At 40.5% G+C, this 13,593-nt stretch overlaps 1 protein-coding gene across 1 annotated transcript in view; it reads right to left on the minus strand.

Annotated features, from left to right (window-relative positions):
* Window positions 1–1,516: 1,516 nt before the first annotated feature.
* The window catches only part of COQ8B (coenzyme Q8B), a 66,985-nt gene continuing 54,908 nt past the window's right edge, over window positions 1,517–13,593 (minus strand). Inside the window, exon 15 of the mRNA XM_089654185.1 lies at window positions 1,517–6,180. Within this exon, the coding sequence (XP_089510311.1) occupies window positions 5,875–6,180 (306 nt within the window). The 3' untranslated portion in view covers window positions 1,517–5,874. The remainder of the gene's footprint in view (window positions 6,181–13,593) is intronic.

The raw sequence follows: 13,593 nt of genomic DNA on the forward strand, positions 1-13,593 counted from the left end.
AGATTAGAGAGACCTCGATCTGGGCATAAGAAAACAGACAAACGTGTTCAGCAAGCACAGGGATGAAGTTTTGGCCTCACTTTAAAACCCACTAATGAGAGCAGATGAGCAAAGCATAAATTAGCTTGTATTGTATGCTTTTCAGCTTGTATAAGAGCAGTGTGAACAGCAAGCTTTGACAAAGCATTTTCAGAGCTTTCATCAAGCTTTGTTGACGTTTTAATGTACCATTCAACGCCAGCTTGTAAATATCAAGCACAGATTCTAACGAAAGTGCTGATGACCACTTTAAACAAGCTGCTAGCATTCTTCACCGCTTGTTGAAAATCTGCAGCCTTCTAGCAGCTCGTTTAAAGTGGCAATCAACACTCACATTAGGATCTGTGTTTGACACTTACAAACTAGTTGAATGGTACTTTTAAAACCAAGTGTCAAACACAGATCCTAATGTGAGTGTTGATTGCCACTTTAAACGAGCTGCTAGAAGGCTTCAGATTTTCAACAAGCGCTGAAGAATGCTAGCAGGTTGTTTAAAGTGGTCATCAGCACTTCTGTTAGAATCTGTGCTTGATATTTACAAGCTGGCGTTGAATGGTACATTAAAATGTCAATAAAGCTTGATGAAATATCTGAAAATGCTTTGTCAAAGCTTGCTGTTTATACTGCTCTTATACAAGTTGAATCCCGTGTGAAATTGCCATTGATGTCCATATGCTGCCATTGGTGGCCTCCAATGTTTTTCTTTAAATTTATTTAGCAATTTTTACATACAAACAACAGCACATACTTGTAGATATACAAGAGGTCTTTTCACCAAAAGTGTAACATTATGGGGAGGTATTGAGTAAAAGGTTATTTTTTTACTGGGTAGGTCTTCTCCATCTGAAAAAAGGTTAGATGTCTGTCATCCTGATTTTCTGGCTTCAATACTTGAATAAAAAGTTCAAGGTGCTCATATTTCATTGGTTTTATGCTTGTTTCAGCTCAGGGACTCAAAAAATCAGTAACAGCCAGGCAATTAGCATATTCAGGCTGTCACCAATGGAAATGGAGGCCCACACATATCAATCAGTACAGGTTTCTTTAAAAATAAAATAAAAAGCCTGATCCCAAATAAATGGCTGCACCTAGCGTACAGACCTGACGTGTGGATAATCTTATCACCAGAGTTCTCAACAGATATAAATGCTCATTACATATCCTCTAGCTCACGGGTGTCAAACTGCTGGCCCACCAGATGTTGCCAAACTACAAGTCCCATGAGGCATTGCAAGACTGACAGTTACAAGCATGACTCCCAAAGGCAGAGGCATGATGGCACTTGTAGTTTCGCAACAGCTGGAGGGCCACCAGTATGACACCCCTGCTACATGACCCATTGGCTACCCAAACATCTCAAGCAGCACTAAATCTGGCTGCATTGCTTTTATAAGAGCACTCTAAGAAAACACACAGCAGAACAGTAAAATGCAATCTCTGTGCACTAGTACTAAAGAGGAGATCCAGCATGTATATGTAAGAGAAAAAGAGGAACATATTTATTCTGTAAAGGTTTAACAATTTAAATGTGTTTTTAAATACGTTACCAGTGTAATGGTTTGAATTTATTTGCACATAAAAGCTATATAAAACTGATACAAAATAATGGAGTTAAAAGAACAAAATGGATAAATACATTCTGTTTCACCTGGGAGGGGTGTTTCCCATTGTTCAAGTTTTATTATGCTAGAAACATTCTAAAAATCTTGACAGCATGGTGTCTATCACCAGCCACCTGCTCTGGGTATTATGGAATTCTGGGGAAATCTGGTCTGGTTGCAGGCATCTACGTTGCTTCAACAATGAGTTCCTAGGTGCACCCATCTGGATGGATACTCCCCGTATGGATTCTACATATACAAATCACTTCAGGAGAACACTACTGTGAAGACCTTGTGGGCAGCAGCACAAAACTGCAAAGTGAAATGTCACCAATGCAGCCACTGAGAAGGCTAAAGGGGGCTCTTACACAACACTCATTCATATGGGCAGCACAGTGGCTATGGGCAGCACAGTGGCTAAATGGTTAGCACTTCCGCCTGGCAGTACTAGGATCGTCGGTCCAATCCCAACCACGGCACCACCTGCCTGGAATTTGCATGTTCTCCCTGTGCCTGCGTGGGTTTCCTCCGGGTACTCCGGTTTCCTCCCACACTCCAAAGACATGCTGGTAGGTTCATTGGCTCCTGTATAAATTGGCCCTAGTATGTGTATGTATGAATGTGAGTTAGGGACCTTAGATTGTACGCCCCTTGAGGGTTAGGGACTGATGTGAATGTACAATATATATGTAAAGCGCTGCGTAAATTGACGGCGCTTACAAGTACCTGAAATAAATAAATAAAATAAATATGCCCTGTAAATTAAGCCCACAGTGGAAAAATAATGGGACAGCATGACATCATCCTATCTGTATGCCTTTCAGCTGCTGACCAACCATTCCTCTTACAGATATGTACGTCCGATTTTCTTATCAAGTCTATTGGCCATTAATCCCTGCGCTGCCAAAATAAAAGCCAGTGTAGATTAGAAGCCAAGAGGACAAGGGGGCACTCTTTACGTCTGAAGGAAAAGAGATTTAATCTGCAAAACATGGAAAGGTTTCTGCACAGTGAGAGCTGTGAAAATGTGGAATAGACTCCCTCAAGAGTTGGTTCTGGCCAGCTCAGTGGATTGCTTCAAAAAAGGCCTGGATTGTTTCCTAGATACACAGAATATAACTGGATACTAATATTTATAGGTAAGTTGATCCAGGGAATATCTGATTGCCTCTCGGGAGATCAGGAAGGAATTTTTTCCCTGCAGGAGCAGATTGGATCATGCTTTGCTGGGTTTTTTTGCCTTCCTCTGGATCAACTCTGGGTGTAGGATAACTTTTTTTTTTTAATGGTTGAACTAGATGGACTTTTGTCTTTTTTCAGCCATTCTAACTATGTAAGAAGCAAAAAACAATCAAATCCAGCAGCCAGGTAACCAGTGTACCTAACTTTTCTTAGGCTTGCATATGTTCCTTGGCTTTTAAAACTCTTGGGTGGGTATTGAGGGGCACACAGTACAAAAGATAAATGAACAAAAAGGTCAAATTAAAGTGTTTATTGAACAAAGGTATCAGGTGAAACCAAAAGGTTTGGGGAGACTATGCTGCCATTCTGCAATAAGCCCAAGTTTGACAGTTTGGATCAAACCCTTACATAAGTCTCCTGATTGTATGTTATTGTGAGCCCATTCATACCCACAGTTTCAGTCCTGAGGAAGGGGGAGGCATTTCCCTCGAAACATGTTGGCTTCATCGGATAACGTTGGTCAACAAAACACTTCTTTTTGACCTTTTTGTGTCATGAACTTTTCTACTGGGTGCTCCTCAATACCCAACCCTAGAGCAATGCCATCCATGGAGTGTTCATCTAGAGACCATCAGAAGGGAAGCAGTCCAAGACCAGAACAAGATTCATGTACATGGCACGTTCAGTGCACATCAGCACCCGTGAAGGAGGACTGAATTCTATGATATATCCAACAATACCAACACCTCATTCCTATTAGCCCAGAGCTATCAAACCTACACATTTGCTACACTGATCAGCCATAACACTATGACCACTGACAGGTAACGTGTATAATGTTGATCATTTCATTACAATGGCATCTGAAAGCAGGTGGGATATATTAGACAGCAAGTGAGCACGTTGTCCCTAAAGCTGATGTGTTAAAAGCAGAAAAAAATATGGGCAAGTGTAAGGAATTGAGCAATTTTGACAAGGGCCAAATTGTAACGGCAAGACACCTGGTCAGAGCAACTCCAAAACTGCAGCTCTTGTGGGATGTTCCCAATCTGCAGTGGTCAGGACTTACTACCATTGGGGAAGGAAAACCAGCAAATGAAGGTCATAGGCAACCAAGGCTCATTTATGCGCATGGGGAGGGAGGGCTGGCCTGCATAGTCCAGTCCAACAGAAGAGCTACTGAAGCTCAAATTGCTTAAAACTGAATGTTGGTTCAGATAGAAAGGTGTCAGAACATAGTGCATAGCAGTTTGTTGCATATCGGGCTGCAAAGTCACAGACCAATCAGGATACCCATGCTGACCAGTATCCACAGCAAAAAGGAATACAATGGGCATATGAGCATCAGAGACTACGGAGCAATTGAAGAAGTTGGCCTGATCTGATGAATCCAAGAACAGTTTGAAAAACATAACAAGTTTGAAATGTTGACTTGGCCTCCAAATTCAGAATGAAGTCCAATCCATGGAGAAGCCACCTCACAACTTACGGGACTTAAAGGATTTGCTACGGACGGCTTGGTGCCAGATACCACAACATATTTTCAGAGGTCTAGTGGAGACATAATGTTATTGCTGATCGGTATTATATAGATTCACAACATGTGCCATTTTCTACGATTATAAAAATTAATGCTGCAAAAAGCTGGAGTCAAATGTAAAGCATTCCCTGCAATAAGAGTTGCTCAATGGCTTTGGATTAGCACTTCTGCCTTGCAACACTGGGGTCCCTAGTTTAAAACCCAGTCAGCACTTCTGTAAGAAGTTTTCATGTTCTCCCTGTCCTAGCATGGATTTCAGTTACAGGTACACTTTCCTCCCATACTTCAATACAGGCCTGTAGGTCAATTGGTTTAGATTGTAAGCTCTTTGAGGTCAGAGGCTGATGTGAATGTACAATATGTAAAGCGCTGCATAAAATTTATGGCACTATATAAATGTCTGTAATAAATACATTTTTAGTGAGGTCATTTGTAAGAATCTTCTACAGCAAAGGGTATGCAGATGGTGCAACTTTACTTATTACAGTGCTGACTAATCAGGTGTCAACAATGGTTCTCTAAACGAAAAAACCTGGGGTTGCACTTTAGAAGTTCCTGCTTGCTTCTGGACCTCATTGACTAGTTCCAAATTTCTATATTTATTTGACCACCTCTGGGTATAAGCTACACTATATGGCCAATAATATGTGGACACCCCTCCACATAACTGAGTGTAGGTGCACAAGGTCAGTCCAATAAATAAATGGCTTGATGAGTTTTGTGTGGAGAACTTGAATGGCATGCACTTAGCATTGACCTCATTCCTGCTTACCACTTTTAGCCTTGATTCACAATGATGCGAATTGTCATGCGATTTGACCGTTCAAATCGCATGCAATGACTGGCAACGGAAGTGAAGTCGCACGATTTTGAAGTTGGATCTAGTGTGAACCAGGGCTTAGACTAACTGAAATGCCAAATGCAAACCAGGTCATATCATCCAACAACAGCAGCTGAGTTCACTAATGGCTCCATTGGCTGATTGAGCCCACACTGCCATAAACACATCCCAAAATCTTATGGAAAGCCTTCCAAATAGAGTGGTAGCTGTTCAAAAGGCAAAGAAGGAGGGACAACCCTATAATAATGCCCATGGGTTTGAACTGGGAAGCCCAACAAGCTCATGTGTGACCATCAGATGTCCACATATTTTGGTGTATGTTTGGTTTACAGCCATTAATCCAGGCAGTACAAGTTCTGGTTGGCCACAGGATCACAGGTTGCTCATGCATATTGAAGATTGTTTTCAATGAGGGTGTTTTTTTTTTTATAAAGCAACTTTACTAGCAAGGTGGACCCATAGTGAAAACTTCAAAAAAGGACATTTATCTCTGTGATACACCAGTGTTCCACCACAAATTGCCATAAATGAGTCTTTGTGTCTGACAAGTCCTCTAATCTCTTGCCAAACAGACTGACATTTAAAGAAGACCTTTTTTAAAGGCACGATTTCCTGCTTCCTGCTTGAATTTCAAGTTTCAGTTCAAGTACTTGACAAAATGGTAAAGTGGTTCATTCAGAGGTCGCCTTCTTCCCCTCAGGTTCACGTTTTGACCAATACTCTGTGTAGACATCATCAAAGAGGTCCTTGCACGGAATGGTGGCCTTAAGCTTGGCACAGATCAGAAATGAACCTGCCATTTTTCGGTGCAAGGAGTATATTTCTTCAGGTGGAGGGGTAAGTCGGTGCTTCAGCAGCACAGGAATCAAATCGTGGATCCTTCTGGTTGTGTTCTGTGAACCAAAATTGAATGGCTCCTTAGAAGCAAAGGCCTCTCCTAGGATCATGACAGCATCTACATGTGCTTCTTCAAATACCTGGAGAACAACACAAAACCAACAAACACTGGTTACTCACAAGGTACAAAAGGTATCCTTAGATAAAAAAAAAGTGCAGTGCTGGTGAAAATGACATAGGACAATAGAAATATCTCTGATTCTAATGCATAAAAATAATTAAACAGTGACTTGAGTGAACAAACATCGAAAAATTATTTAATATAATATTAGTGAAGCGCTCTGAGCCGGCGCTACGGTGATAGACAGAAAAGCAAAAATGAATGAATGAATGAATGAATATAGTGTAGCGCTAGAATACAGCACAATGGCGACAAAACTCTAGATCTAGACTCCAGTGAACAGATCAACAAATATAGCAACTCAAAAAAAAAGACCAATAAACAATTGTATCAAAAAAAGTCCAAAAGATGATCGTGGCATCATGTGATAGGCGAATCCATGACAAATTCTTTCTAATGTACTCACGAGAAGCTCATATAAAATGCGCATTAAAAGCAATGATAACAAACTCCAACAGGTCAGCCTTATTCACCACTGGACACAGGTAGATGGAATGTACAGCTGTCATGCATCAGGAATGGGAGATACCTCTAAAAGATCGCTCAATCCTCAGCATAAAAAAAATAGCCCCACTTTAAAGAGACTCACAAAAGAGCATAGAGAGAGAGAGAGCACCAATGGTGCAGTATTTTTATTGCAATTGTAAAAGCATCCACGTGGAGCAAAACAGATAGGTAAAACCATTTACAAAGATGGCCGCCGGACCATCGTATAGACGCAGCGGCGTGACGTCAGCACGTAGGCCCCCTCTGACGCGTTTCGTGCACACGCATGTTATCAAAAGGGATCCGCCTCCTCAAAGGTATCCGAGTTTGGTTGGTTAAGCTGGCCATACTGCCAACAAGCTTACTGAACAACCTTGTTTAGATTTATCTAAACTATGTAATATGAGGGTTTTCCAAACCATGATTTTAATATCTAAATCAGAAAGGCCCATTCACTACATTGTTGTTCCTTGATGTTAGCCCCCATTAAGGCTCCATGCACACTGGCTTTTACAGTTTTGTATTTTGCCTGTAGAAGCAGCTCAGGGTTTTCCTATGTGTCTATGCATATTAGGATGATAAGAGGCATATTTTAAGCTCAACCTTTAAGGCAGGAAAAAAAAAACCCATCTGGTTTGCATTTTTGATTGGAGCATTCATGCTAAACGATCCTAAACTCACCTAAAACAGTGTACAAAGATGCTCCATATTAGGGTTTTTTTTTCTGCCAAGGCAACTGGCATTTTTTTTCTTTTTTAAGTCCAGTGTGCATGGAGCCTCATACTTGATCATGTTTCTGCTCATTTTACTATGCCTGACTACATAGAACCCCATTCTTTCCAACAATCTCTGTTTACACTTGTATGCTCAGACCCCCCCCCCCCCCCCAAGTGCTACTCAAAAAAAATACATGAGCTTTTTTATGAGTGTATTCAGGAATTTTTTGATCCTATAGACAGTGATGGAATCTCCTGTAAATGCGTGATTTTGCATGTTTTTACACTTGGGGAATTCCACTCCTCTTGCCCAGCCCAAGAAATGAACTCCTGAAGCTTGACAGACATGCAAAAATGCCCAAATTACATCTGAAAAAAACACTTCAATGTCACCAGCTGTACGTTCTGTTCAGCTTCACAGAACAGGTACTGGATCTGCTATAGGACATCCATGGATGCTCCATTCTTCACTCCACAAAATGCTGCTGGTTTGTTAAATAAAGAGTATGTAAACCCCGAAATGAAATATCCCGAACAGCAGATAACCCTCAATTGCATATGTTAAGGGACCCATTTTTGTAATTGAAGCTCACCCTCTTCTTGAAAATGTCAACTGTTGATCCTGCCAGTAAGAGGTTTCCTGACCTAGGCTGACAATTCCAATTCTCCCATACAGCAGGTCTATGCAGAAAACACGCTACCACTAGGACTATATTCCAGCGTGTAGCTGAAAGTGTGGTCATGCCGAGTGTCTAGGCTGCCTATACGATTCATTTTTTTTTCTTTTTCTTAACCCCTTGGCGCCGGCGCCTCCCGGTACTTTAAGGATACCAGAAGCCGGGAGGCGGGGCAGGGTTCTAGGGTCATGTGACCGCCGTGATTCGCTGTGACATGATCGGGAAAGGTCCCACTCAAAAGAGGAGATCGGGACCTTTCCGTGAGTACCAACATGTGTGTCGGGAGCGCGCGCTCTCAGCACATATGTGTTTTTTTAAATAGAACGCAAATGTGTGGCCGCTCGGTGTCTAGGCCCAGATGCCAGGAGGCCACACATTTGCGTTCAGCCGGTGCCAAAAGGTTAAACAACTTAACCTACAAGACCTCCCTGACTCTCTGAACACAAGAGGCATTTGTGCGTTACCAGACGGCACTTAAATATAAACACACTAGTCATGGTCATTAATATATAGTAGTTCAAGTTTTGGTTGGTTTAACGTATATGTGAAAAATACTTTGTAAAAACAACCCATTCAGTTTAAAACAAAAATGAACTGCAAAACATTCATGTATAAAAATGTTAAATACATTTAATAAAAAGTGATCACATAATCTCTGGTCTCGGCTGAATAAGGGGCTTAGAAAGGTGGGGTGGAGAAACCACAGCTGGCTAATCTTCCCAGTGAATGGCTGTTCAGCACAAGCCTGATCATTGGAGGACAAGTAGGCTGTTCCCTTAGCACAGCCAGAAAACTGTCCACACTGAAATGTATGTGCTCTCATGCCTAGTGTGGTCAGTTTGAAATGAGAAAGCAGGGGCACTGGCAGGATCCCCAGGGATTTCACACAAGGGAAGAAATACAAAGAATGGGATATTTTTTAATAGAAGTACATGGTACAACAAGCACATGCCAGGAATACAAAAGGCTTGGGCAGCATTCTTTAATGATAATGTATATCAGAAAAAATACTCTCAGCTAAGCAGTGTCATGAGAAAAAAATCCTATTGTGATAAGTAGCATGAATTAAAATAAAAGTTCAAGAACAACAATAAGAAAATGTTTAGTAATGAATACTGGCATTACAAATGGTAATGACAAACTACATACTAAAATATAGGTCTACTGCATTTTTACTTCGCCCATTCTTTCCCCCTTTATATATTAAAGGGTATGCACTCATGGACTTTCCTTGCAGAGCGCAGGGCTGCCACATCCAGGAGTAATGTGTGCTCAAACAGGGGTGGACTGACAACTCATGGGGCCCCCAGGCAATAGGGGATCATGGGGCCCCTGTGTCCTCGCCCACGCTCAAACCACACCCAAAAAAGCCTATGAAAAAGGTACCAGGGGCATCTCATGGGGCCCTCAACTAACCCCAGGCCCTCGGGCAGTGCCCAAGTACCCAAATGGTCAGTGCGCCCCTGTTGCCAACCCAAGTATGACAAGCTTAAAGGAAAACCTATTACGGCAGAAAAACAGGGGTCATTTCATGCAATGTTTCTAAACCCTTGAAAAAAAAAATAAGGACCCACTTACATTTTTTCAGTGTGTTAACATACGTTGTGTTAAGGCAGTCCACTGAAATGAATGGGCTGCCAAAGAACGTAAACATTGTGGAAAATCTGGTGAGGTTGTAATGCAACATCCTCTCTGGTATTAAAAAGGAGGTATAGACGAGAGAGAGAGAGAGAGAGAGAGATCATTTCCCCCAGTACAGATCATTAGTAAGACCTCATCTGGAATATGCAGTTCAGTTTTGGGCACCAATTCACAAAAAGAACATTGGGGAACTGGAGAAAGTACAGAGAAGGGCAACCAAACTGATAAGAGGCATGGAGGAGCTCAGCTATGAGGAAAGATTAGAGGAACTGAATTTATTCTCTCTTGAGAAGAGGAGATTAAGGGGGGATATGATCACCATGTATAATACATAAGGGGGGATATGATCTCCATATATAATACATAAGGGGGGATGTGATCGCCATGTATAATACATAAGGGGGGGATATGATCTCCATGTATAATACATAAGGGGGGATATGATCTCCATGTATAATACATAAGGGGGGATATGATCTCCATGTATAATACATAAGGAGGGATATGATCTCCATGTATAATACATAAGGGGGGATATGATCTCCATGTATAATACATAAGGGGGGATATGATCTCCATGTATAATACATAAGGGGGATATGATCGCCATGTATAATACATAAGGGGGGATATGATCGCCATGTATAATACATAAGGGGGGATATGATCGCCATGTATAATACATAAGGGGGGGATATGATCGCCATGTATAATACATAAGGGGGATATGATCTCCATGTATAATACATAAGGGGGGGATATGATCGCCATGTATAATACATAAGGGGGATATGATCTCCATGTATAATACATAAGGGGGGATATGATCTCCATGTATAATACATAAGGGGGGATATGATCTCCTTGTATAAATACATAAGGGGGTATATAATCTCCATGTAAAATACATAAGGGGGGATATGATCTCCATGTATAATACATAAGGGGGATATGATCACCATGTATAATACATAAGGGGGATATGATCACCATGTATAATACATAAGGGGGGATATGATCTCCATGTATAATACATAAGGGGGATATGATCTCCATGTATAATACATAAGGGGGATATGATCTCCATGTATAATACATAAGGGGGGATATGATCACCATGTATAATACATAAGGGGGGATATGATCTCCATGTATAAATACATAAGGGGGTTTATAATCTCCATGTATAAATACATAAGGGGGGATACGATCTCCATGTATAATACATAAGGGGGGATATGATCTCCATGTATAATACATAAGGGGGATATGATCACCATGTATAATACATAAGGGGGATATGATCTCCATGTACAATACATAAGGGGGATATGATCACCATGTATAATACATAAGGGGGGATATGATCTCCATGTATAATACATAAGGGGGATATGATCTCCTTGTATAAATACATAAGGGGGTATATAATCTCCATGTAAAATACATAAGGGGGGATATGATCTCCATGTATAATACATAAGGGGGATATGATCACCATGTATAATACATAAGGGGGATATGATCACCATGTATAATACATAAGGGGGGATATGATCTCCATGTATAATACATAAGGGGGATATGATCTCCATGTATAATACATAAGGGGGATATGATCTCCATGTATAATACATAAGGGGGGATATGATCACCATGTATAATACATAAGGGGGGATATGATCTCCATGTATAAATACATAAGGGGGTTTATAATCTCCATGTATAAATACATAAGGGGGGATACGATCTCCATGTATAATACATAAGGGGGGATATGATCTCCATGTATAATACATAAGGGGGATATGATCACCATGTATAATACATAAGGGGGATATGATCTCCATGTACAATACATAAGGGGGATATGATCACCATGTATAATACATAAGGGGGGATATGATCTCCATGTATAATACATAAGGGGGATATAATCTCCATGTATAATACATAAGGGGGGATATGATCTCCATGTATAAATACATAAGGGGGGATATGATCTCCATGTATAAATACATAAGGGGGGATATGATCTCCATGTATAAATACATAAGGGGGGATATGATCTCCATGTATAAATACATAAGGAGGGATATGATCTCCATGTATAATACATAAGGGGGATATGATGTCCATGCATAAGACATAAGGGGGGGATATGATCTCCATGTATAATACATAAGGGGGGAGATGATCTCCATGTATAATACATAAGGGGGGAGATGATCTCCATGTATAATACATAAGGGGGGAGATGGTCTCCATGTATAATACATAAGAGGGGATATGATCTCCATGTATAATACATAAGGGGGGATATGATCACCATGTATAATACATAAGGGGGGATATGATCTCCATGTATAATACATAAGGGGGATATGATCTCCATGTATAATACATAAGGGGGGATATGATCTCCATGTATAATACATAAGGGGGGATATGATCACCATGTATAATACATAAGGGGGGATATGATCACCATGTATAATACATAAGGGGGGATATGATCTCCATGTATAAATACATAAGGGGGTTTATAATCTCCATGTATAAATACATAAGGGGGGATACGATCTCCATGTATAATACATAAGGGGGGATATGATCTCCATGTATAATACATAAGGGGGGATATGATCTCCATGTATAATACATAAGGGGGATATGATCTCCATGTACAATACATAAGGGGGATATGATCTCCATCTATAATACATAAGGGGGGATATGATCACCATGTATAATACATAAGGGGGATATGATCTCCATGTATAAATACATAAGGGGGTATATAATCTCCATGTATAATACATAAGGGGGGATATGATCTCCATGTATAATACATAAGGGGGGATATGATCTCCATGTATAATACATAAGGGGGGATATGATCTCCATGTATAATACATAAGGGGGGATATGATCTCCATGTATAATACATAAGGGGGGATATGATCACCATGTATAATACATAAGGGGGGATATGATCTCCATGTATAATACATAAGGGGGGATATGATGTCCATGTAGAATACATAAGGGGGGATATGATGTCCATGTATAATAAATAAGGGGGGATATGATCTCCATGTATAATAAATAAGGGGGGATATGATCTCCATGTATAATACATAAGGGGGGAGATGATCTCCATGTATAATACATAAGGGGGGATATGATCTCCATATATAATACATAAGGGGGGATATGATCTCCATGTGTAATACATAAGGGGGGGATATGATCTCCATGTATAATACATAAGGGGGGGATATGATCTCCATGTATAATACATAAGGGGGATATGATCTCCATGTATAATACATAAGGGGGGAGATGGTCTCCATGTATAATACATAAGGGGGAGATGATCTCCATGTATAATACATAAGGGGGGATATGATCTCCATGTATAATACATAAGGGGGGATATGATCACCATGTATAATACATAAGGGGGGATATGATCTCCATGTATAATACATAAGGGGGGGATATGATCTCCATGTATAATACATAAGGGGGGATATGATCTCCATGTATAATACATAAGGGGGATATGATCACCATGTATAATACATAAGGAGGGATATGATCTCCATGTATAATACATAAGGGGGGGATATGATCTCCATGTATAATACATAAGGGGGGATATGATCACCATGTATAATACATCAGTGGTTCATATAGTGAACTCGGTGTAGTTATTCACCCTGAGGTCATCACAGAGGACAAGGGGGCACTCTTTACATCTGGAGGAAAAGAAATGTAATCTCCAAACACAGAAAGGTTTCTTCACAGTGAGAGCTGTGAAAATGTGGAATAGACTCCCTCAAGAGT

This window comes from Staurois parvus, unplaced genomic scaffold (genome assembly GCF_062004578.1).
Source record: "Staurois parvus isolate SC_StPar_1 unplaced genomic scaffold, SC_StPar_1.0 ptg000746l, whole genome shotgun sequence".
In the NCBI taxonomy this organism is placed as follows: Eukaryota; Metazoa; Chordata; class Amphibia; order Anura; family Ranidae; genus Staurois; species Staurois parvus.